This window comes from Selaginella moellendorffii, unplaced genomic scaffold (genome assembly GCF_000143415.4).
Source record: "Selaginella moellendorffii unplaced genomic scaffold, v1.0 SELMOscaffold_26, whole genome shotgun sequence".
Lineage (NCBI taxonomy): Eukaryota > Viridiplantae > Streptophyta > Lycopodiopsida > Selaginellales > Selaginellaceae > Selaginella > Selaginella moellendorffii.
The window spans coordinates 1,628,682-1,654,406 of NW_003314287.1; the positions used below are offsets into that span (position 1 = coordinate 1,628,682).

At 44.8% G+C, this 25,725-nt stretch overlaps 5 protein-coding genes and 1 long non-coding RNA gene across 6 annotated transcripts; 2 read left to right on the forward strand and 4 right to left on the reverse strand.

Annotated features, from left to right (window-relative positions):
• Nucleotides 1-12,233: 12,233 nt before the first annotated feature.
• LOC9629087 (linamarin synthase 1) lies at nucleotides 12,234-13,913 on the reverse strand. The gene is made up of 4 exons (XM_024680048.1): nucleotides 13,729-13,913; nucleotides 13,385-13,680; nucleotides 12,779-13,323; nucleotides 12,234-12,722 (listed from the first exon to the last, which is right to left on the reverse strand). The coding sequence occupies exons 1-4, from the start codon at nucleotides 13,911-13,913 to the stop codon at nucleotides 12,348-12,350; spliced, it is 1,401 nt and encodes a 466-aa protein (XP_024535816.1). The 3' UTR covers nucleotides 12,234-12,347.
• Nucleotides 13,914-14,104: 191 nt separating this feature from the next.
• On the reverse strand, nucleotides 14,105-15,430 carry LOC9629088. Its single transcript, XM_002975182.2, has 3 exons — nucleotides 15,081-15,430; nucleotides 14,640-14,701; nucleotides 14,105-14,560 (listed from the first exon to the last, which is right to left on the reverse strand). Exons 1-3 carry the CDS (start codon nucleotides 15,232-15,234, stop codon nucleotides 14,291-14,293), a joined length of 486 nt encoding a protein of 161 aa, XP_002975228.1. The 5' UTR covers nucleotides 15,235-15,430; the 3' UTR covers nucleotides 14,105-14,290.
• Nucleotides 15,431-15,891: 461 nt separating this feature from the next.
• LOC112348076 lies at nucleotides 15,892-16,710 on the reverse strand. The gene is made up of 2 exons (XR_002992958.1): nucleotides 16,478-16,710; nucleotides 15,892-16,392 (listed from the first exon to the last, which is right to left on the reverse strand). It is a non-coding gene; the product is annotated as an uncharacterized LOC112348076 (long non-coding RNA).
• Nucleotides 16,711-19,065: 2,355 nt separating this feature from the next.
• On the reverse strand, nucleotides 19,066-21,259 carry LOC9629089 (luc7-like protein 3). Its single transcript, XM_024680071.1, has 7 exons — nucleotides 21,111-21,259; nucleotides 20,847-21,034; nucleotides 20,611-20,785; nucleotides 20,032-20,205; nucleotides 19,807-19,944; nucleotides 19,703-19,740; nucleotides 19,066-19,633 (listed from the first exon to the last, which is right to left on the reverse strand). The coding sequence occupies exons 1-7, from the start codon at nucleotides 21,207-21,209 to the stop codon at nucleotides 19,447-19,449; spliced, it is 999 nt and encodes a 332-aa protein (XP_024535839.1). The 5' UTR covers nucleotides 21,210-21,259; the 3' UTR covers nucleotides 19,066-19,446.
• Nucleotides 21,260-21,548: 289 nt separating this feature from the next.
• Nucleotides 21,549-22,926, forward strand: LOC9629090 (probable pectinesterase 53). The gene is made up of 5 exons (XM_002974998.2): nucleotides 21,549-21,864; nucleotides 21,926-22,112; nucleotides 22,177-22,383; nucleotides 22,430-22,665; nucleotides 22,723-22,926. Exons 1-5 carry the CDS (start codon nucleotides 21,560-21,562, stop codon nucleotides 22,871-22,873), a joined length of 1,086 nt encoding a protein of 361 aa, XP_002975044.2. The 5' UTR covers nucleotides 21,549-21,559; the 3' UTR covers nucleotides 22,874-22,926.
• A 1-nt stretch (nucleotide 22,927) lies between these two features.
• On the forward strand, nucleotides 22,928-24,586 carry LOC9638165 (pentatricopeptide repeat-containing protein At1g56690, mitochondrial). Its single transcript, XM_002974999.2, has 2 exons — nucleotides 22,928-23,401; nucleotides 23,519-24,586. The coding sequence occupies exons 1-2, from the start codon at nucleotides 22,928-22,930 to the stop codon at nucleotides 24,584-24,586; spliced, it is 1,542 nt and encodes a 513-aa protein (XP_002975045.2).
• The last annotated feature ends 1,139 nt before the right edge of the window (nucleotides 24,587-25,725 follow it).

The window sequence follows — 25,725 nt, forward strand, 5'->3', positions numbered from 1 at the left end:
AAATTTATATCTAATCATTAAAATGAGCTTAAGTTTTGGAATCATTAACTTCTTTTCTATTTTATTTTTTCACAAGTATATTCATTCTAGACTTTTTATAATTATTACAGTTGACAAGCTTTCTTGTGGAGACCAAAGAGTTCCTTTCTTACCAATAGAGTTTTTACAAACTTTTCTTTTAGAATGAACAATGTTACCATTATTAACTTTGTCCTTATAAGCTTTTGAATCTAAATTTTTTAAGAGATCATTTAACTCAATATTATTCAAACCTAATGACATTTAACCCCAACTATCCCAAGACCCTTAACTAATTGGGAAATGAAGTGCACTTTTATTCATAGGCCATTTCCCTTTATATTATGGATCGTTTCTCAAGTTGGTCTCTTTGATTGCTTATAATCCACCACACTTCCCTGCAAATTCACGCCTTCGTGAATGGAAGGTACAAGTTGTTCACTTTTATTGCTTACAATCCACTACACTTCCCTGCAAGTTCACACCCTCGTGAACATAAGGTAAAAGTTGGAACTCTCTTGACACTCTTGACACCCTTAAGCTCTGCTCTCTTGACACCCTACCCCTTAGGTCGAGCCCAGTTGGAGCAAACTAAACCTACCAGATATTAATTAACATGTGGTGCGATTCGTTTAGCCAATTAACAGAGTTCCTTTGATACCAAATGTAAGTTCTTGAATTTTAACTTCCCGGGAAGTTACCCAACCCAATATTATTCAAACCCAAGGACACTTAATTTTAACTATCCCAAAACCTTTAACTGATTAAAAAAGGGGGTGCACTGCCTTTTTTCATTACATTTGAACTTTATGAATCATTTTTCAAATCATTTTTTTTGGTTGCTTACAATCATGTCCTTATAACTTCCACTATACTCACAATATTCCTTTTAAGGGCTATAATCTTGGTACTAAATTGGCCATGATCATGCATATAAAGGGGGATGTAGTTAATCTTCCTCCATATGCTCAATTAGAAGTTCTGCTCAATTAGAAGCTCTTGTCAGATAAGATTGAAAGAGAGATAAAGTAATTTATACTGTCAAGGGTACAAAAAACTTATATGCCATCATTTCTACCTAGTGTCTACTTCCTTCAGCAGTATAAAGCTTGATTGTTAGCCTGCAGAAAAGAAAGAAAAAATAAACATAAATATCTCTTTAAATGACTTAGATCCATTGCAAATGTTTATAATTGACAATCTTCCAAGCAAGACACTCTACACTAACCCTATACCTTGCTCAATTGCTCATTTATTTCATTTCACTAGCTCAAAATTTTATAACTTAAATTCAAGTGAGGAAAACTAGTATGGAGTGGGTGGCTTAGTAAGAAAAGCATGATCCATAGCAACAACCACTATACCACCACCAGATGCTTTTGCACTTTTATTCAGCCAAAATTTATAATTTGTGTTTCCTTTTTATCAACACAGAGAGTTTTTGGTTATGGAGGTTTGGGTGTAATGGAGTAGAGCTTGATTTCTTCACAATCTTAAGGCTCATTAGGATTGTTATTATATGTGTAAGTTATAATTTCTTTTTCTATCTCCACTTAAATAGAGTTTAATATTAGTTATAATAAGAAGAATAGAGAAGTAAAATTATCATTAAATTGAGGTATATTCTATAATATACTTAAATATAACTCTATATGTTTTCTAAATCAAACCAAAAAGTAAACTACAATTAACAGTAACAAATATAGACAACTTTCTTTTACATATATATATATATATATGTGTGTGTGTGTGAGTGCATGGAATATGGAAAGAGAATACAGAAATGTGCATATCAATTAGCCCAAAAACCCTAGCTTATATATAAGAGCGAGTGGTCCGGATTGAAATCAATCCGACGGCTACTAAAATCCACTACGCTAATATTAGTATACGGCATCATAGCCGTACACTTGGCCCTCACATCATCCCCTCCTCTCAGAATAATGGAAGGCTGTCAAGGTTCTCTTGTAGATGGGCCGGGATCTGGAGGAACGTCAGGAGGAGGCATCGGCAGATCTGTAGACGGTATTAACTGCTCCTGATCCCTTTGTATGAAGCGTTTTAACCGCTGCACATACACAATCTCTGGAGGATCGGTCTGCTGAACGTTATGCCGAACCTCATAAACTTGCGGTCCAACTTGCCGCAACACTTGATACGGTCCCTTCCACTGCACAAGGAGCCCCTTAGATAAACCACGTACCATAAGATGGGGAAAACGGACTAACACCAAATCATCCACTTTGTACTCCGCAGGTGGACGATGATGGGAGTTGTAGCGCCGTTGTTGTCCCACTTGTACGCGGCCTAAGTGTTCGGCAGACTCTACTCAGACAAGTGGAAGAATGCTTGTCAAATATTGATCCCATGACCTAGCATCAGGAGCTCGTGGCAATCGCGAAGGTAAACCCAGCTCTGTTAGTAATATTGGATCATGACCATATAGAAATTTATATGGTGAAGCACCAACAGAACTCTGCACCCCTGTGACATAGGCATACCGAAGAGACGGCAAATAACCATCCCAATCCGAATGCTGAAAGTTCACATACTTCGCAATCATCCCTTTGAATATTCGAACGAGCCGTTCCACTAGACCGTCTGATTGTGGATGATAAACACTCGTAAAAGTGTGGCGTATCCCCAACCGAGATGTCAAAACATGAAATACCTCAGCCATAAATGCAGGACCATTATCCGAAAGAATTCGCTCTAGACAAGAATGCTGGAACACCACTCGATTGAGGAGGAAGTATCCAACAGCAGTTGCAGAGGCACTAGCAAGAGCACCAACTTCCACCTAACGAGTCAAGTAGTTAGAAGCAATAATAACATACTCATTGCCAGCAGTCGATCGTGGAAAAGGTCCCATAAGATCAAACGCCACCAACTCAAACGGACGGGAAACTGCAATTGACTCCAACCGTCCTTCCGCAGCACAAGGGGGAGTATTCTGAGCTTGGCACCAAACGCAGCTACACACATACCGGATAATATCACGTCGCATCTCCGGCTAATAGAAAGACCTGTGCAGCTTCTCGGTGACACGACGGTGTCCCATATGCCCACCTAAAACAGGAGAATCATGGTAGGCATGGAGAAACTGCGGAATAAACACCGAAGGCACCACCAACCGTAAATGATCATCAGGATCCGTCCCCACAAAATAAAGAAGGCCATCTTCAAGGCGATATTGAAAATGTAAATGCCGGAAAGGCAAGTCATCAGCAAGTGATGCAGGATTCTCAAACCCATCTCGAAGCCTTCGAATCCATGGCTCAATCTTTTGAACCTCACGAACCTCATCAAGAGAAGGTAGATTTTGCTCTACGCCCTGTGGACACTGAACGTCAAGGACAGCAACCGCCGATGGCACAGAATCCTCATCTAGAAAATCCACAGACGCTAGAACAACAGGTTCGTCAGAAACATGAGAAGTGAGTGAAGAAGGAAGAGGAGCTCGAGAAAGGGCATCAGCATCAGCCATAGAACTCCCTGGGCGATGAACAACATCAAAATCATATATCTGAAGCTTCAAAGCCCATTGAGCCATACGACCAACCAGGTTCTTTCGCTTCAATAATGAAGTAATAGCAGCATAGTCACCTTCAAGTAACGTCCGAGAACCATGTAGATATGCATGAAGTTTCTCGAAACCCCAGACTGCTGCTAAACACTCCTTCTCCATCGTGGAGTAGTTTAGCTCCGCTGGTTGTAATGTACGGCTTATGTATGCAATGGGATGGCGCTGACCAGGCACACTCGAGCTCTCATGCATCAACACACCTCCAAGACTAATGTTAGAAGCATCCACGCGTAAAATAAAAGGTCGAGTGTAGTTAGGATATGCCAAAACCGGAGGAGTTGTCAATAGCTCTTTGAGATCCACGAACGCCCGCTCACAATCCGGAGACCAGATGAAAGATGACGTTGATGACTTCAGCAACGCTCGCAATGGTGTAGTGCGATCGGAAAGATGATCCACAAAACGACCGAGATACTGCACCTTACCCAAAAAGCACTGCACATCATTCACACACTTCGGAGTAGGGAACTTTAGAATAGCCACAAGTTTGTCAGGATCAACTTGCAAACCCTCACGAGAAATACAGTACCCAAGATAAGTTGTGTCCTTGGACCCAAACACGCACTCTGACCGCTTCAGCTTTAAACCAACATCGCGTAGCCAATCCAACACTTTACAAACATCACGAACGTGCTCCTCCCACGTCCCCTCCGAGTGGATCAAGACATCATCAATGAAGTCAGTAGTCACCTCCGGCATATCGCAAAGAACCTCGTCCATCATCCGCTGGAAAGTTGCTGGAGCATTGTTCAAACCAAACGGCATCACCAAGAACTCGTACAAACCAAATGGTGTACGAAAAGCAGTCTTAGGAATATCTTCTTCGGCCATCGGGACTTGCTAATACCTAGAAGCAAGATCTAGCTTGGTGAACCAACGACTTCGCCCCAGACGATCCAAGAGATCAGCAGTGTGAGGAAGAGGATACACATCTGGGATCGTCACTTCGTTTAACGGACGATAGTCGATGCAGAAACGAATACTCCCATCAGGCTTCGTCACAAGATGAGGTTCACATGCCCAAGGACTCCGCGACTTCCGAATAACACCCTTCTCCAGCATTTCCTTGACATTTGCTCGTAAAATCTTGATCTCCTTAGGTGACCGACGACGAACAGGAACCTTGATTGGACGAGCATCCCCGGTTGGAATCGGATGACGTGTGGCAATCTTGGCCCCAGACAATAGGTCAAATTCAAAGAGATCAGAATACTCCTTCATGAGCCGGTCAACTGCTGCAACACAAAGATCGTCGGAGGGATCGGAAAAGGGAAAAGCAGAACAAGATGGAAACACAGAAGGAAAGAGTGGGGGAACAAAAGTAATGGAAGCAGAGGTAGAAGTAAAGGGACGAAGGGGTATGGAAGTGAGAGGAATGGATGAAACATAAGGGAGTATGAGACAAGGGGGAGAAGCCTCAAAATCACACTTGGCATGATTGCGCTGCAACCAATCCATACCAAGAATGAGGTCAAAAGCTTGACTCGGCACCACCCGCAACGACTGCAACTCAAGCTCGAGATCGCCCACACGCACAACCAAGTCCACCTCATCCCGTATGCATGTGTACGGCCGTTGCCATAAAGAATGAAAACTGGTTCTGCCGCATAACGCAAGTGTAGACGACAACATGTGGCAACAGGTCGAGCAATAGAAGATAAACTCGAACCTGTATCAACCAACACGGAGAGAATAATAAGAGACCTTTTGTTATAAAAACGAACTTGGAAAGTAAACACTGGATGAACTGGTGCCGAGTGAACCCCTTGATGATACTCCCAAAAGAAAGATGGAGGGGTCACTGATTTATTTGCGCAAGGTCCCTCCGTTACTCGCGCGACTCCTCGTTTCCCGGATGCATTTCTGTGTCCAGACCTTCCACTGCAGCAGCACCCAGGGGACGTTGCTGACGCCAAGGTCTCCACCCAGGAAATGGAGGTCGCCAATCCGGAAAACGACGGCAATGCCGATAAGTATGACCAACTTCATCACACGCCCAGCAGCGAACATCACGGCCACGACCACGTCCTCGCGCTTGTCCTTGGACTCGAGCAGCAGCAGCATCAACCTCCATTGGAACAGGACCATCACCCATAAGAAGTGGAGCGGACGGACGTGCAGCGAGAAGTGGAAGAGGCGACATCTCATAACGTTGTGCCAAGCGAAGAGCATCGTCAAGGGTGCCAGGAGCGAGTGCATGCACAAGTCCGACAAGATCTTGATGAAGTGCTGGCCACAACATTCCTAGCTTGATCCGCTCCGACATATTTGGCTCCGCACGAAGCAAAAGACTTTGGAAACGAACGCCAAATTGCATCACCGACTCAGATGGCCCTTGGCGAAGACGATGCAATTGTTGGAAAGCATCATCACAATCATCGGCATGTCCGAAGGCGCGTTTGAAGACGTCCGGGAGAACACTCCAATCCCCACGAGTGGCTGCGCTCAAACCATTGTACCACTGCAATGCCGTCCCTTGGAGACACGTGGGAAACTCACGCAACTGTCGAGCATCATCCCAAGAATGATATGTGGCAATCACCGTAAAGTGATCGAACCAATGGTACACGTCATCCCCAGGATTCCCGCGAAAGAACTCCGGCCGAACGCGAGGATTGGCACCAAGAGCAGGAGGAGTTGTACAACGTGCCGTAAACGCCGCTATCAACTGAGTTTGGTTGTTCAATTGCAAGCGCATAGCATCAAGCAATTGAACCAACTGCTGCTCTAGAGTCAAAGGAGGAGATTGTGGATTGGCCATGAAGATGAACGAAAAAGAAAGAGCAAGAGAAGAGAAATGACAAAAAAGCTGGAAAGAAATGGTAGATCTAGACAATGCAAAAAGCTAGATCTAAACCAAAATCCTGAAAGGAAAGAACAAAAGAAAGGAAATGGAAAAAGCTAAATCTAGACGATGCAAAAGCTAGATTTAAACCGAAATCCCAAATCCAAGCACTCCCCAAGGACAATCAAAGGTGCCCCTCACCTCCACCAATGTGAGTGCATGGAATATGGAAAGAGAATACAGAAATGTGCATATCAATTAGCCCAATAACCCTAGCTTATATACAAGAGCGAGTGGTCCGGATTGAAACCAATCCAACAGCTACCAAAATCCACTACGCTAATATTAGTATACGGCATCGTAGCCGTACACTTGGCCCTCACACACACACACACACACACACACACACACACACACACACACATATATATATATATATATATATATATATATATATATATATATGCTAAGGATGATAGTTAATGGAAATTATATTGAGAATCTCCCTTATTTATTCCTTATTGAAGGTATTGATACCATGGCCATTGTATAAGGTTTGGTGATATCAATTGGTTTAAACATTGTTTTGGTGACTTTCTTGCAAATGAGATGATGATCAAGTTTTTTTATAATATATTAGAAGTGATTGTTGACTTTATCAATGATGTTTTGATCCACTTAAAAAGAATATAAAAAGAGTATATCCATAATGTCCACAAAGTGTTAGATTGACTATGAAAGTTAATTTGCAAATTGATCCTAACAACCTTATGGTTGTTCTAATCTATAAAGTGTATGAACAATATTTAATGCTTCCTTGGCAAAGTGTAATATATTAGTTGTTTTGTTGACCATCTTTTTGATTATATTACACTATTGCAAGTGTTATTAAATTTATTAACATTGTCTTTCTTATAATTTAAAGATTGCAAATGGGCATTTGTAGATCTCAAATAAATGTTGATAACTTCTCCTATCTTAATTATACTTGACTTTTTATTATGTATATAGATGCTTTTGATATTGGTTTTGGAGGTGTGTTAATGCAAGAAACACACTATACAAGTGTGTATAGTCAATATCATTTCATTACATATATCAACTATATATTACTATTAGCAAAGGTAAATTACTCTATAATAGATGAGTGTTTAGGTATATGTACTTGCATGGCTCTTAGATGTTGCAAAAGGGTGATTATGTTATAATTACTTTATTATTGAAGCAGAAAAACATAGTTAGCTATATTGTTTAATGGGCTTTAAAACTTTAAATATATAACTTTGAGGTTGTTTATTACACAAGGAGTTTTATAACTAATGCTAACACCATTTTTTAAGCTCCTCTTTCTTCTTTACTCTTTTATTATATTCTTGATAAGTTTGTTATTTTGGCATCAGTAAATTTTCTGGACAAGGATTCTATATCATCTGTAGTTGTTATGCTTGATATGGAATATTCATAAGGTGCAAAACTAGATTTATCTTTTCATATCAAGTTTTATGAAGCTCAAAAATTTAAGTTATGGATCCGAAAGTTTTATGATGGGTTTGAGAATCCTACATCATTTATTAATAACTTGCTTTCCTAGCATTTGCATTTTCAATATTACTTTGAAGACTACCTTTTTTACTTTGTGATAACTGATTTTAATAACCATTTGTGATTAGTGGTGCCTTTGATTTTATTCTAAATTTTCTCTATGTTTACCATGACTCTTTTTTTAGGTGGGTACATGTGATAGTGTTACATAGCTAAAAAGTTGTGTAAGTCCAAAGATGTAATATAATATCATTTAGTACATACATAGTTGCATCTAATGCAAAACACATAATACTTCCTCTTTATGTTGCAAAAAGATAATTGGAGTCAATTGTAAATTCTCATTTATTTTTATTGGTAGTGTTTGATGTGAAACAATTTTTTCCAATTGACTATTGACAAGAGTATGTCATTATTGCTTCTTTACTTGACTCAATAGGTGGAAGTCGAAGGTCTTACTAGTGTGTTTGCAACTATTATTAGATACTTCATTATCAATTAAGACATTTGTTTTTGGAATGGATTCACTTGGACAATGGTCATACATTTATGGGTGAGTTATTTTATATATTGATATTTTAATTGGGGATATGCCACACTTTCATAAGTGCTTATCATTTATATATAGATGGTTTGGTGGAACAGTTCATTCTATCCCTTCATGAGGATGATCACAAAGTATATGAACTTTCAATACAGATTAGGATGGTTATTTACCATATTTTTAATATATATATGTTATGGGGTATAGAGTTTTATTAATGCTTCACTATATAAACTTATATATATAACAAACTTATATTGTCAATAGAGTTGAGTTTACTTTTATGATTACTATGAGTTGTTGATACTAAATTGATATCCCATTAACAAAAAAACCTTAGTTGCATTCCATCCTCCAGAGTGGAGGAGATGATATGAGTCATATGCTATTATTAATGTAATGGGATTTTGATAGTTGTCAAATTGGTTTTAATCAATATCACTTACTCTTATATATAAGTTAGGGTTTAGGCTAATTGAATATGCACTCATATTTAATAATAATTTTTAGTTGAATGATAAATTTACTTTTAGCCAATAGATTTTGAATTTTCTTGAAACTAAATAGTGTATGGAAAATTGTCTTAAAAAAATTATTTTGGCCATTGGCACTTGTTAGTAACTAGAAGCAAGAACTAATTTTGTGAACCAACAACTTCTTTTTAAATGATCTAGAATCGATAATATGAGAAAGAGTGTACATATATGGATAATTACATTGTTAATAGATAATAGTTAATATAGAATCAAATACTCTTATCAGGCTTTATCACAAGATAAAGTTCATATGCTTAAGGACTCTAAGAATTTTGGATAACACTCTTTTCCAACATATTCTTAATATTTTTATATAAGATTTTGATCTCCTTTGACAACCAATGTTAAACATAAACCTTAATTGGACAATCATCTCTAGTTAGAATAAAATAACATACTATAATCTTTGCCTTAGATGATAAGTTAAAGGTACAAAATAATAGTATACTCATTTTTGAGTTAGTCAACTACCACCTTGTCTAAAGGATCTAAAAAGGGAATAAAAGAGCAAAAATTTATATATATAAATTAGTAACATGATAAGTCTAGTTGACTAATGTTACTAGTATAGAATCATTAACTCTCTGTATCACTTATCATTGTGAAGCAATTGCTAATTAATCCCATAGCCAAAATTCAATTGTAACTTACAAAAATGTAGATTGGTTTTAATCAAGATCACTTACTCTTATATATAAGTTAGGGTTTAGGCTAATTGAATATACATTAAGAAGTTGAATGATAAATTTACTCTTAGCTAGTAAATTTTGAATTTAGTCCACTTCATCCCTGTGTATGACTATTAATATAGAGAATAGATATAAATGGGAATATATGGCAACATGTAATATGAAACTTGGGCTTAAACCCAAACCAAATGCAAAATAAGGATATACATGCCTAGTGAGGAGTTAGATAATGTTTCAATACATTGGGAGATCCAGATGTAGGAATAGAGCATCATCAAGTAGCATGGAGGAATCTCATGCTTGAGAGTATAAAAAGCAAGAGTTTGAAGTTTAAGGGCACTTGGACAATTGCAAGCATTGGCTCTTAGATTTCATAGAGAAGGTTTCCTTTGAGTGAGAAGTGAAGAATTTTTGTGGCTCATAATTGGCTATAGCTACATAATGTTCCCGAGATTTGAGTCTATGCAATGTTTTTAGAGTCCTTCCATCCTATAGTTCAGTTGGAGAGGAATCTTAGTAAATCTTGCAATCGGTCATGGAAACACAGTGTTTCTGTACCTGGCAACTTTGGTTGTGTTTGTGAGAATCTGCAAAGGACTTGCAATTGGCTATGGAAGCGGCATCCAAAGTGCTTGTGCCTCCTAGGGTCGGGCAAAAAGTCAAAGCTAGGACTTATCCACATGGCAGCAGCGGAAAGGTACCATTCTTCGTCAGACTTCCCACCTCTAGCTGTCCTGGGCGTGCCCAGCTCCAATATGGCCCGATCTCCAGCTTGGAATGATGCAGCCCAGCTCCTAGTGCTGTCGCACTGCAGCAGATGCCGATTCTTGGTCTCCCAAGCCGCATTAACTCCTGAAAACACTCTTCTTGTGCATCACGACTCCTCTAACTCATTTCCTTCTCTCCCTAACAGGGATCACTGTCACACGAGGACGTCTGCTTTAAAAGGAAAAAAAAATTGGAGATCTGAATCATCTAGAAAAAAAATGACATACCTGATCCTCGTCACAAACTACAAATATGGGTGTCTACACAACAAACAAGTCACTGAGATCCAGGCCAAGCCCAATGTCAAAACCCCAAGGCATTAGATCCAATGCTGCCACTGCCACTTGTAACGGACTCTTTCGCCTAGACGATAGTTGAAATCCTGTAGGGGATCAAGACCAACAGGAGATTGCAGTTGGGAATTTTTGTATCTGTCCATGATTTTTGTGGAAATTAACTTTAAAAGTTTAATTTAATGTAGTACTAACCCTTTTACACTAGTATAATATAAGATGTGCTGAGCGATGTGCGCCAAGTGAAGAGGTGTTCAAGCTTACAGTGCCCGAGGCAAGAAGGTTTTAAGCTTTAATGGAGGAAAAGCGAGCTTCTTCGGTGAGTCAACTTGATGAATTTTTCTCCCTTCTTCCTTAGCCACCACACAATTGAAGAACAAGCACTCTAGAAAACCAAAGAAAGAACATTATAATTCTAAGGTGGGGTGGGGATGTTATTTACGTTCATCATATACTTCATTAGTTTGTGGCTGGAGGATCACGAATGGCATAGAAAGATTAACGTGAGGTGGAATGTCTGATGGACTCCCGGGATGAATCTTACATAGAGTTGTAAAAATCGTTACCAGGTCGCCATTGTTTCTGAGATGCCGCGAGATGGATCCCTCAGTAATGTTCTTGCAGGAGGAAACTTCAGCAGCAACATAGCTTTGGAGGCTTAGACCGTTGGAAATTGTTGGCACTGAACACTTGCCCTGCTCAAGTGTGAGGATCGCGAATGATTCCCCGGTCTCCGCATTTGCTTTTACCACCTCGTCAATGGTCCTGGAAAACCAAGCCATGCGGAACGTAGCATGAGTTTTGCGGTTAATCAGTTCCTGCCGTGAAACAAGTTTAACCTTCTCGCCATGGCTTTGATCATTCCAGAAACTGTATGCGTACCTCTTCGAGCATATCGTTCCATGCCAGCTCCAAGCGTGAAACATGCCAGTTCTCGAAGGACGTGAACTCGGGCTGGTGCATCCGTGAGAACAAGCAGAGGATTCCTCCAGGAACAATCGCTTGTGCTCGGCAGGATAAGAACCCGCAAAGATCCTCATGAGCTTGGGTTCATTGAATGGACCACACAGATCACTCTCTGGAGTCTGGAGAGAAGACAAATGCCCATTGAAGGAAGATTTAGATCGAAGGAATGAGCTTGAACGCTCGTAAAAGGATCCAGAGACAGCGGCAGTGAAGCATCGCAACGATGGCGATGACTGTTCTAGCTGCTGGAACAGCGTGTTGAAGTCATTGGAGTCCGAGAAAAAGGCTAGGATCTCCGGCTCCATTGCTGAGCATGCTCGAATTGCCTCAGCAACAAGCCCCACTGCACGGATTGTGTTGTAGCCAGATGCAGATCAGCTATGCGGACTGAGTTCGTTGTGTCATAGCCAAAGTTACTAGCTTGGCAGAGTTTTAGCTATCGATTCCAGCATTCTAACTGGCGAGAAGAATGTCCCAAGTTTACAAATCTTGTGAGCGTCGTTGCAATGCAATCATATCAAGAACGTCCAAAGTCCTTTGTTCTAACTTGGATGGAATCCTCCAAGTAAAGTCTAAGACCATGTGCCCAAGTAGGAAACAAGGTGAGGTCATCCCATGCGTTATAGGTCACAGTGGAGTTTCAATGCTTTAGCAAAGTTGACGAGGTTTGCATGCGAAGAACCATTTGGCTGGACGTTTCGTTTGGCTGCATGGCGCAACTCTTTGGCTCTACGTCTCAGCTCGTCGCCGCTGCAATGGTCTCGTCCCATGACAAACCTCACCATATCCTCGACATGGCTTGCATGGATACCAGCCTCCATGGCCTTCTTGATGCGAACTCCAACTTTGAGAGTGTCAACAACCCACGCAGTGTTGAAAACTTGCTCGGCAAAGCAAGGCAAGCATAGGATGGGAACTCCCGCGGACAAAGACTCGAGTGTCGAGTTCCATCCGCAATGAGAGAGGAAAGCACCCACGGATTCATGCTCCAGCACCTGCGATTGATTGTGCGAAAAACTATCAACCCATGAAGTGAATATCTAGATCATACCTTGACTTGAGGAGCCCAAGAGATTATCAGCCCCTTTTCGTTCTGCTGTATCCTGGCCAAGAACTCGTTCCTTGCCTGCTCGTCACTGCCTTGGAGAAGATCGAGCCTGATCACCCACAAGAATGCGTGGCCGCTGTTGGCAAGTCCCTTGTAAATCTGCTGAGCGTCACTGTAAGAGATGGTTGCGACGCTTCCGAAGGAAACGTAGACGACCGAGCTTGGTGCCTGTTTGTCCAGCCACTCCAAACAGCTCGTGTCTTCGATCGGAGATATGCTCAATTGTGTCTCCTCCACCGTGTCGTCAAAGTGCAAGGGCCCAACCGCAATACAATTTGGATTCACGTCTCGGGCAGCATCCAAGGGTGCTTCTTCCATCTCCTGGAAGGAATTCACAAACACCCAAACGTCACCTTTCATCCTTTCAAAGCGTTGGATTCGGAGTTCAAAGCCTGGATCACACTCGTCCTCGTGCTGGAGTGTGCTCGGGAGGTGACTTGCGCAAAAAGAAGGAAGCCCAGGCATGAAATCTATTATATCTTTCCTCCCTACAATAAGAACGTAAAAATGAAAAAAGAGAAAAAGGCAAAAAGTAGCTTAGAGGAGGACCTTTTGCTGGTAAGAGGTGCTTGAGCAAAGGCAAGTGGAAGCAAAGGAGAAGACAGGCAGCGGACGACGTCCACAGTAGTGCCCGAGCGATTCCAAGGTTGTGACAGAATTCCTGGCTCCACCCAATAAACGCATCAAAGAGTACGCAAGTCACTGGAGGGCGGCGGGGATCGCTAGCCATGTCCGTCACCAATTGCTCCAGATCTTGTTTCATCCCCTCCATGGCATTGAGAAACATCTGGAGGTTGTTCCCCAGCCGGTGCTTTGGGAGACAATCGTCTGGAATGCTCACAAACCTGTAGGCGAGCTATAAGTCTCCTCGCTAAGGAAACTTGGGCTCATACCTGAAAGAATCATCCCCCACGGCAGTGGATTTCTTGAACTCCTGCTCGTGGCGGCTGCGAGTGTTGATGAAGGTTATAATGAATCCCATTGAAGCGAGCTTGCGGCACAGCAGTATCATCGGATTAATGTGACCTTGGGCAGGGAATGGAAACGCTAAAACATGAGGCGGCGCCATTCTGCTCATCTAGGGTACACATTCCATGGTCTTATCTTTCGTCGGCTATGGTTGACTTTGAAGGATTCGTTGTCCAAGTCATGTTCTTATTTAGATAAGTCTAATGTATCAACAAGTTGGCCAAGTTATTCAAATCTCTTGCTGGATTTTGTGGCGGTTGTTCCTCACTGATGTAACTCTTTTCTAATACAATCTCTTCGCTTTCTTATATATTGCTGGAACTAGCTAGCTCGAAGAAAAAGGAAAAAAAAGCACGGTTTCACGACAACCAAGTGCTAAAACTCTCGATGCTCGGAGTGATCTCAAGACCAAAAACGTGTGAGAGGGGAGAAAGGAGAGCGAGGATGACTTCGAAGTGTATGATCACCTGGCGATGATGTTACTGATCATGGCATGAACAACTTGTTGCCACACTTGCACCGCCAAGCCTCGGGGTAGTACTCGGCGGTCTTGACGAGACCCGGCTGGATTGGAACATGAACAGGCCTGCAAGGATAGCATCTCCCACACTTTGACGTACATTGGGGTGGCGACGATCCAGGCCCGCTCAAGCTCCTCCTCACCAGGCTGCTGCTGGATCGAAGCTCCTCCAATTGCAAGGGCGAGTAATCGGCTACCCAGCTTTGTTGATCCGCACTTTGTTGATCATCGCCCATCTGATAGAAATTATCATTTGCATAAGTATCATTTCTAAGACTACAGATGGGAGAAAAGGAGAGAAATTTTTTGCAGTACCTGATCGAGCTGCTGCCGTTTTGTGGACAGTGATAAAGCTGCGTCTTTGCTTTCATGGACACCTGCAGATTTGAAAGATTTGATAATTAGTAAAGGCCTGGCCGGGTTTAAGAATTTTTGGAAGCTGTCGTGTTCGAGGACAGGGACAGCGCAAGGAGGACGTTTGTGGAGCTCACGCAAAACCATCCATGGGTAATAAATCTATCTATCTATCTATCGATCTATATCCAGGTCTATGCAGCAAGCAAATCATGCGAGATCGAGCACGCATTCATTCATCCAATCGAAGTTTTAAGTTTAAAGCGAGCTTCTTTCCGTGAGTCAATTCCTCTCACTCTCTCACTCTTCTTCGTGGGGATTACTTTCACTCGCAGCATAGATTTGGAGAGCCACAGGACACAAGCGAAGAGCAAGAAAACCAAGGAAAGTATTATAACGTACCGGTACTCAGTCGCTCCGCTTGAGTTCTGCCAGCGCTGGATGAGTGCAAGCATCTTGAAGCGAGGAGGATGGCAAGTACCAAGTAGACTAAACTGCGAGCTCCTCCTCTTCTTCTACTGCAGCAATGCTCTAAGCTCCAAAACGATCGTTTCATAGCTGCTTATTATATCAATCCCACTACCGTCCCTTCAAACTGAAGAACTCCCTTGGGTGAAGAAGAACTCCAGCTACATTCCCTCCCGGAGACTAGGCTTGGATCTTGGGGATGTGCTGTTTGTGGAGAGATGGTTTATACAATGTTTTTTTCCTTTCTTTTTTCTCCAATCTGTTAAAAACTGCTCGAGACTTTCTGTTTCATCCGTGCTTTTGAGCTGACGCTTTGCGAGGAAACGAATCACCTGTGGTCGTATAGCTCTTTCTTACCGCCACCAAGCCCAGAGAGAGAGAGGGAGAGAGAGAGGAGAGAGAGAGAGAGAGAGAGAGAGAGATCAATCCCGCGATACCCGAGCTCCAGCGGCTTTGACTCGGGCTTTGACTGGCCACTCCAAGTCCAAGGCTTCTTCTTTTGGACAAAGGCGTGCTGCTTGACTGCGAGAAAAAGAAATCTATATGGTTTCATCCATCCAGCCGAGACACCCACCGTCTTTACTCCACCAATGTACTACTGGCTGTGTGATCAGAGGCCCGGAAGATTTATACATTGATCCAAGACGAGAGCGAGAGCGAGAGAGAGATTGAATGGAAGAAGAAGAAGAAAAGAGTTACTGTAGGGACACACCAAAACGAGGAAGAACAATGAATGACGAGAGAGTTCCTGCCAATGCTGCTGGCCAAGGAAAGAAAAAAAGAAAAGAATGGGAAGAAACCACTGCAGCCGGACTGGTGCTGCCCCCTTCTCGGCGCTCGCTTGTGTACTCCTCGTAATCAACGTAGCATGGTCTTTAGTCTTGGCACCAGTGTGTCTTGGAGATGATAAACAAAACCAAGCCCTGGAAAGGATGGAATGCGAGCGCGCAAGCACGAGAGGAAACTATACTGCCTCGCACAGGACGTCCCGAATAAATGTAGATGGACATTCAAAGCAAGAGTATTTGTGTGTGTGGTTGCTGCTGGGAGAATAAGAAGAAGAAGAAGAATCGAGTAATAATAAAAAGGTAAAAAATATGAGCTCCGATCAGATGTTCTTTCACTCGAGCAGTGGAATATAGAGTGACTTGACTTGCGAGGGGGGAGGAACAAGAACTCTCCTCCCTCTAAAAACTGGAGCGAGTGATCATCGATGAATCAAGGCAACCTTGAAGCCGTGGTTCCACTGGCAGAAAGAAAAAACAAATCTCGTTAGAAGAAACTGAGTTCCTCTAACTCTCCTCTTTCTTTTTTCAACACTCTTTCTTTACCTTCTTGCTTTCTTTCTTCTTCCTTACAACAAGAAACAGAGGCTGGAGCAGCAGGAGCAGCAGGAGCAGCAGCAGCAGCAGCGGCAGAGCCAGCATCAAACCAGCAGAGCTACCATTTGTTTAAAAGAAAGAAAAAACTTTCTTTTCATTCTTTCTCTTCGCTCGCCCTTCTCCAAAAAAATACCACCACCCAACAGCGAAGAAAACAAACTGGCACACTGCAAAGAGAGCAAAGAGAGCAAGACTATTGTGTTCAAAGCAGCAAGAGGGACTACAACTATATACTAGTCCCAAGCTTGAGAATCGGGGGATTTTGTTTATTACAAAAATCCACGTCTTATCTCCAGGTAAGATTCAGAGAACATCTCAAACAAGGTGCAAACTTTAACTATTTTAACCTCGTAGCTAAAGTTGACGGACAATGGATGTGTAAGGGCCAATGGCACGGCACATGTCCAAGGGTCCCGCAAAATGCCTCTTCACTGTCTTGTCTCTCTGCTCTGCCAGTTCTCCTGTCGTGTGTGTGCGTGCGCCTGAAAATGCCACGACTGGGCATTTGTTTTTAACCCCGCTTGTGTGTACGGCAGTGGCAATTCTTCCACTTTTTTTTCTTTAAACGCAGAGGTCTAAGGGAGTTTTCAACGCAGACCAAAATGCCCAAATGCCCAACAGAAGGGAAGGAGCCTTTACTTTCCACTTACCTTGACTGCCACAGTCTTGAGTTTCTTTTTCAAGTCTCTCTTTTTTTTCTGAAAAGAACTTAATTGCACTTGTCAGGACCTATGTAGAGGCTTCCAAATAGTGTGTATGATCGAGTTCGGCGTCGACAGCTACAGTTTCTACAGTAGAAATATACCCGCCTCCTCCTAAAATCTTACCAGCTTTACTCCAGTCTCCTGTCCATTTCGGTGGTCATTTGTTCCTTGTCGGGCCGGCCGCATTCATCCGGCCGTCCATCTGCTCTTTGTTTCTTAGGGCAAAGTGTCCCGGAGAGCTTTCTCTTTCAGATGTTGGTGCAAGCAACTGAGCTATCAAAAGTGGTATAGCTTCAAGAGAGCTATCGTTGCCTTCAATTCTATAGGAGCGACAGTACTTAGTTGCAGTGCTGCTGCTGCTGGGCTCTCTTTTGTTTGAATAGAGTGGAGTATGTTTTTTGTTCTTTCTTGGATGCCAATATAGCTCACTATGATGAGCTTTTGTTGCAGCAGCCGAGGATTGGATGGAACACAAAGAAATGCTTAAGTTATCATGATCGTCACCTCCTCTCCATCCCCAAAGCTCTCAATCAGGTTTGTAAACGCACACATTTTGCGGCCAGGAATCTAGCAGCAGCAAGAAACTCCACTTCTCCGTGACACTTGTAATTACTGCAAAGAGGATCTCTCCAAGTACAGTTCTAACGCTGTTGCCTTGCCTGACGATATTTCATGTGCGGGATTATATAATGCCACCACCTCCACGCAAAGGATGCTATGTGCTATACTGGCAGCCTATGAACGTCAAGATCTGCTTTTAGCTTTGGTAATGTATGCATATCGTTGTTGGGGTGAACGAGCTCCGTGAAAACATCGATTGATCCATGCAAGTTTTCCCGTTTGGTGCATGGTCCGATGGATCATGATCTCGTTTTTAAAAGCGGCAAGCTCAAGCAAATATTCCAACAAGAACCATGGTTGCATGGGCTCAGAGTTTGAAAAGAGAGAAAGACGGTGTGATCCCAAGGCGTGTGTGCACAGAGATCTTCGGCCTTGTGTTCCACAGCTGCATGAAAACAAATGCCCCAGATTCCGAGGCCTGAGACAGCCCATGTGCCAGGACGAGATCACAGCCATGCACGCATTCCGAATCCGTCGGCGATTCCGAAACAGAATCCATCTCTCCCCGCCACCCCCGTCGTCACCCCACGTAACGCAGCCCTCCCTTTCGTACGGACGTGGCTGCCAAAGTCAACTGGGTTCATTTATGAAGATTTTGGGGTCACTTTTCGATGTTACTTGCTTGCATTGCAATGCGAATGCGATGCCTGGGACGGGCTGTGCCACTTTTGAGTGACAATCGTAGCTAGCGGTTCAAGGGCGAATCTTGTCTCTTTTCCGCGGATTTGATTCGAAGTTTGATCGCTCCAATCCTTTCTATCACTTCGTGAGAGGAAGCTGAAAAAGCATGGACCGAAGTGATCTTATCTTTGGTTCGCTTGTCAACTTTGCGATATTATTTCGGGTCCGATTTGACCGATCCCATTTTTTTGTGTTGCCACCAGCCAGACATTATACTATGTGCTGTAAGAGGAGCGCGCTTTCTTTTCAGGTTGGCTTTGCTTGGGGAACAACGTTGTTGGCCATGCAGAGCAGGCCAAAGTTTTTTATTTCCTTTTCCTCCTCTAAACAATTGGGCAGCGATCTTCAAGTGAAAAATCTAAGAATGTTGGTTCCATGGTTCCAAAAAGCTAAAAGGAAACAACTCGCGATAGTCGAAGAGGCGAACACTAGCAATCGATCAATCGCCCAGTTGTTTTGTCCCCACTCCATGATCCAAATGCGAGACAAACAAAAAGCAAACGCCCATGCTGGGACAAGACAGCAAACAAGAAAACGAAGGAGCACCTTTTTCCTCTAGTGTTATACGTGATGGAAGAGAAACCTTTGAAGAAAGTGGTGACAAAACCTCTTTATCTGGGTGGGACATAGCTGGATCCAAAGCCTGGCTCCAAGGAAGATATCTCTTTTATTTTGTCACCCGGCTTCCCCCAAAGTATAATCTAGCTATAGCCCCGAAACCATCCACAGTAAGTAGCAGCCAAACTAAAACTTGCAAAAGGGAAATCTTCTCTCTGGCATCCTCGAGGCTGTGCTTGCTTTGCAGCAAAACCTTTCTTTCCTCTGGGAGCTCATACACTTCGCACACAAACGCTTCCATCGGGTTCTTGGTTCTTCGACTTCTTCTTGTTGGTGCTGATGATCAACCATCAGCTAACTGCGTTCCCTGCTGCGCTCTTTACTCCTGCTCCTGCTCCTCTTCCTCGATTCACTCCTCCACTCTCTACTGCGGTGCCTGTCACCGTCCCTGTTCCTCTCCCGGTCGCCGTGGTGACCCCTGTTCCTGTTAAATCCCCCGTGGTGCCTTCGGTCACTGTTCTGTCTCTTGTACTTATCAGACCTGAAAACACGACAGACCATCTCTGTCAGCGCATTTTCGACAACAAGGTGGAAAACAGTCAATAGTTACCTCCACTCGTTGCCTTTGCCACCCTGGTATGCACCATTCTGCAGGTGAAATGCAGCATACGCGGAGTCAGAGGGGAGAAAGATATTCACCAATGGAACTTTTACCTTTTGAGTGGGAGAGTCTTTCAAGTCCAGCTTCTCTTCGACAGAGCTCTCTTGCATCCTTTCTTTCTTTTTGGCCTCGAGCTCTTCGTCACGTTTCCTCCTTAACTCCTCCAGAGTGTTTCTTATTTTCAGATACCCCTGCGAACAAGAACGAGTGACGATATTAGCCGAACGTTCTAGCAACCACAAAAATTGCGGGGAGGAAAACAAAGAAAAATCAGTTACCACATGCTGCCTGCCCTCCAAATGGCTTGCAAGTCTCTTTTCAGTGTCTGTTGAGGCCTGCATTGCACCACATATTTCACATACTTGCATTCTTTTTTCTTTCTCTAAAATAGTTCCGTACTCTGGCATAATTGCACGCATAATCAACTCCTTCTCCCTATTCAATATTTCAACCTGCGAGCAGCAAGAAAAATTCAGATACAATACCAGAGGCGAAGTCATACGGCTAGCTACAAACGACAATAAACAGACCAGAGGGTTCAACGAGGGACAAGATCGCCTGAAACAAACTACAAGCTTAATGATCACAACATAGGTACCTCAAGCAATCAGTTAGCTGCTGTAGCTAAAAAATCATGCCTGGTGTCAGAAAGATCAAGATCAGCAATCTCGGGTCAATAGAAAACCCAGATCAATACCTTCTACGGGCTTAGAAGTTTTAGACTTCCTCTACAAATGAAGAGGAACTACCCTGGCATGCAGATTACGGGACCTTAATTAGCACAATCAGAAGAAAGAGCCTATCAGACCTCAAACAGTAGGGAGCTGCATTCCACGAAGGAAAGAACTTTCTTTTACCTTTTCCATGGTAGCTTGCGCCTGATCGACCATACCCTCTTCTCCCTCTTTCTCGGCCCTTTTGAGAAGAGCCTGGACTTCCAACGAAATTGCACTGATTTTCTCTGTTCCACCTTTGTTCTGTTCCATAACGGGAACTTCCTTCTCCAACCTCTCATAACATCTTCGTATCTTCCTGTAGCGCCAGGCAACAATTTTCAACACTTCCTTCAAAACAACGAAAAGAAAAGACAAACCTTTCGAGATCGGAGATGAGGCGCTCGAGATACCTCAAGAACTCCATCTCGTACTGAGCCACTTTGTTCGATTTCCGGAATGGCTCGCGCAGCGCATCGTCGTGAACCTTCCCGCACGGCCCCAAATCACTCTTGGTATTGGGGAAAAGATCGTGCGGGCAGAAAGAAACCAGATGATAGTGGCAGACCTGCAAGAAAAAGAAGAATGCGCCAGAATTTCTCATCCATTCGCCCCGAAATCCAAACCCTAAGCAAAAATCACACCTGGGCATCATCGAAGCGCAAGCGGCTCTGCCGCTTCTGGCCCAGCGGCAAATCCCGGTCCTTGCCCATGAGCTCGTCCAGCAGCGCCTTGGGATCCATCGCGCCAAGAAACCAAGCCTTCCTTCTTGCCCTAAACAAGCAGCGTTCTAGGGCGGCAAATAACGCCCGGGTTCGAAACTAACTAACTATATATGTCCTTGGCGGGAATCGAACTCCCCTCTTCTGGCTGGAAAAAAGGGTAAAAACAATTGTTTTTTTTACCGTTATGGTAACTCTCATAAAGCTCGAGTCAACCGATCACACACACAGCGGAGCTCGTGATCATCACTTTAATATGAGGCACGAACACTTTCCTTTCGCTCTTTCCATGAATTTCTTGGTCGCTGGGACAAATTCTTCGTGCACGATCGCGTCGTCCGGAACCAGAATTAGAGCGCTGGAATTGGAGAATGAAAGCTCTGCTGCTGCTCTTGATCGCGCTGTGGATGATTCTTGCGATTGTTTCCAGTGAGGACGAGCAGCGCGAATTCAAGGCATGGATCGATCGCATTGGCAGAAAATCGACGAGGTCAGCTGGGATGCGTGTTCATCATCATTTGATCGAGAGCTTAGTGGAAGCGGAGAGAAACCAGAGCGTGATTGTGGTGGCAAGGGATGGATTTGGGAATTTTAGCTCCATTGCCGAGGCAATCGACTCCATTCCGGAACAAAACCAGCAAAGAGTGATCGTGCGGATCAAAGCGGGAGTCTACAGGTAAAAAGAAAAAGAAATCTAGTCTCTCTGTTGGATCGAAAAGGTTCTCACCTTGAGCCAGGGAAAAGATTGCCATTCCAAAATCCAAACCGTTTGTAACACTCCAAGGAGATGGGAGCTCACTCACGATAATCACTTGGAACTCCACAGCTTCGGATAGAAATGGCACGAATCTACTCAAGACATATAACAGCGCCACCATTTCCATCAACTCGAGGTTCTTCATCGCCAAGAACATCACATTCCAGGTTTGCTCTAGCTAAAAATCTTTGAGAAGTTCTCGCAAAATAATCTCAAAGAAATCATTACTAGAATGAAGCAATTGCTCACATCCATGGGGAGACCGGGAAGCAAGCCGTGGCATTGCGAATCAGCGCGGACATGGCGGCCTTCTACGATTGCAACTTCCATGGCGGCCAAGACACTCTCTATGATCACAAGGGCCGGCATTACTTCAAGCGATGTTTCGTGCAAGGAAGCGTGGATTTCATCTTTGGCTATGGAAGATCCCTCTACAAAGTACGTAAAAACCAAACTCTCCATCAAAAGATCACAATCTTTGCAGGATTGCCATCTTTACTCGATCGCCAACAAAACAGGCGCGATCACTGCACAAAAGAGGACCATTCGCAACATGAACTCGGGATTTTCATTCGTGAATTGCAGCATCACTGGATCCGGAAGAATTTACCTGGGACGTGCATGGGGAGATCGATCCAGGGTGGTCTACTCGTACACCTACATGGACGCGCTCATAGCTCCTCAAGGGTGGCAAAACTGGAATCACCCAGAACGAAACAGGTAGAGTTTTGCATTTCTTCCAACTTCGCATTGAAAATTCCATCTCTCGCTCCATAGGACTGTGTTCTTCGCGCAGTACGAGTGTAGCGGGCCTGGAGCAAAGACGAGCCAGCGAGTGGCATGGGCAAGAACCCTCACTTTCGAGGAGGCACAACCATTCCTAGGCACAGATTTCATCCATGGAGAAACATGGCTTCTCTCCACATAAAGAAGACTATTTGTTTCTGATGATACAACTTAGAATGTGACCTTTTGGGGATCTATGGGTTTTGCAAGCGGAGCTAGTGTCAGATCGATTCAAAGTTCAAGATCGAGATCGATCAAGCAGCTCCCTGTTGATTCTTCCAACACCTACTCTTCCAATCTTGTCATCCAGCAGCTCGGGCGATCCGGCAACCTCGAAAACGCTCGCGGTGTTTTTGATAATCTCCAGCCCAGGAACGTGTTCTCGTGGGGAATCTTGCTATCGGCATATACCCAGAATGGGTATCATTCAGCTGCAAAGGCCATGTTTGAAAAGATGCCGGAGTGGAACGTCGTTTGCTGGACATCAGCGTTCCAATCTATCTCACAAAGCGGCCATTTGGCCGATGCCAAGTTCATGTTTGATTCTATGCCCGAGCGTACGGTAGTGACGTGGACGGCCATGGTCACGGTATATGCCCAAACCGGGCATCTATCCAAAGCTAAGGCCGTGTTTGATTCTATGCCCCAACATAACGTTGTCTCGCGTACGGCAATGCTGACGGGTTTTTCTGAAAAGGGTCAGATAGAGGAAGCGCGTGTTTTATTTGATGCTGTTAACGACCGAGACGTGATCTCGTGGAACGCGATGATTTCTGCAAATGCCCAGAACGGGCATTGCGATGAGGCGAAGTTTTTGTTTGATACCATGCGAGAGAAAAACTCTGTGACGTGGAACGCGCTGCTGTCAGGATTCGCGGAGAATGGACGGCTGGATTCTACGAGAGATCTCTACCATAGGATGCCACAGCAAAACGTTGTCTCGTGGACGGCCATGATTGGCGCATATTCCCAGTGTGGGCATCTTGACCACGCCAGGGCCGTGTTTGAGATGATGCCCGACCGCAACGTCGTCTCGTGGACGGCCATGATGACTGCCCTTGCCATCAGCGGGGATATCGACGGCGCAAAAGCTACGTTCGATACCATGCCCGAGAAGAACGAGGTATCTTGGTGTCTTATGGAGGCCGTGTTTGCCCAGAAGGAACAATTGGCAGATGCCAGGAATGTCCTCGCTAAGATGCCGGTTTGGAGCGTGATATCCTGGACCACCATGCTGGCGGCATATTCCCATGGAGGGCATCTCTCCAAGGCAGTGGAGGTTTTCGCTGAGATGCCCGACCGCAATGCCGTTTCGTGGACGGTGATGCTCATGGCATATACCCACAACGGTCATCTTTATGACGCCCAGAGAATCTTTGATGAGATGCCCGACCGAGGGGTGGCTTCCTGGAGCGCGATGGTCGCGGCATATGCCCAGAATGGGCGCGCCGCCGCGGCGAGGAATCTCTATTGCGCGATGAATCAGGATGGGATCAAGCCGGACGAGCTCTTCTTCAAGACGATCCTGGCGGCATGTAGCCACATTGGCTCTGTGGACGAGGCCTGGCACTACTTTGTGTCGATGATCGCGGATTACTCCCTAGAGCCGTCGATGGATCACTTCTCGGCTATGGCGGACGCGCTAGGGCGGGCGGGCCGGATCAAGGACGCCGAGGAGCTCGTCAAAAGCATGCCCTATCTCCCCAGTGCGAGCTCCTGGGGAGCCCTCGTTGGATCGTGTAGAACGAGCAGCGACGTCGATCGAGGGGCCCAGGCGGCAAAAGCAATGGCGGAGATCTTGCCACGTGACTCCGCGCCTTACGTGGCGTTGTCCGGTATGTGTGCTGAGGTGTAGGGTGAGATTGCCTGCCACGCCGGTCGGATTTTCTGCGTCAGCTCTCCACGTCATTGGCTTCTTCGCGGGTTATTAGGGCTTTGGAAATTCGAATGACGCCCTTTCGACCTGGACCATTCTCGATCGATCGTTCGGCCTATGCGCGGTGGTGGATCGGTAGATCAGTCGCAGTGGATCGATCTCCTTGGCGCGGGTGAGAGATCGATCAATCGCACAGGATTCCAGCGATGCCCAAGAAGAAGGCATTGCTGCCGAGGCCGGTGGTGTCACGAAGCGAGCCCGCGGAGGAGCATGAGTCCGAGGACGAGGAAGAAGAGGACGATTTCTCGGTGCAAATCGCCCCCGGGCTCCTCCCAGCGCCTCTCCGGCTCGATCCACCGGGACCCAGCGACCCGGCGATCGCCCCCTACGCGGATTTCTTGCATTTCACCCAGGTACCCGATGTTCCTCGCAAGCTCGCGGGCGCCCAGGAGGTCCGAGGCCAGTCGTGGCCGCTCGCGCCACCCGACGAGATTTGCCGCGGCTCCACGAACATTTCCATCAGCAGCAGCAAGGACGTAGCGCTGCCGCCCTCGATCTTCTCCAAGCAGCACAAGTTCACGGTGGTTTGCTACAGCGAGCCGGACCCAAACGGCGATGGCGGCGATGCCAACAAGCCTTGCTCGGTGGTGTCGGTGGAGAAAGAGAGGGATGGCGAGGACGATGAGATCTTGCAAGGCCGCGATCTCGAGGGAAGGATCATCAGGTTTGGCGATTTGAGCAGCAAGGTGGACTTTTGCATGCAAGTGAGGAGCTTGTATAAGTTTGAGACGAGGATCGTGAACGACACAATCGGTGTTTTCAAGAGCACGAAGCCTCGGGTGTGTGGAGCGTGCTCGTTGCAAGCTCGAGCGGAGCTCCTCCCGGATTTGAGGCACAAGTATGGGTTTTTGTTCCGGCACACGATCCACGTCCACGGCCCCGCGGGGTGTGATTTCGAGAGCAAGGTGAGACTCGCCGATCGATCCCGGGTGGATGTTCTCGCCGTCAAGATCGGCCCGAGCACCAGCGGAGGATCATCCAAGCCGGAGGTGTTGAGAGTATTGCAAGTGACGCATTTCATCCGGGTGAGCATCACGCCCATCCCGAGAACTTCGTCG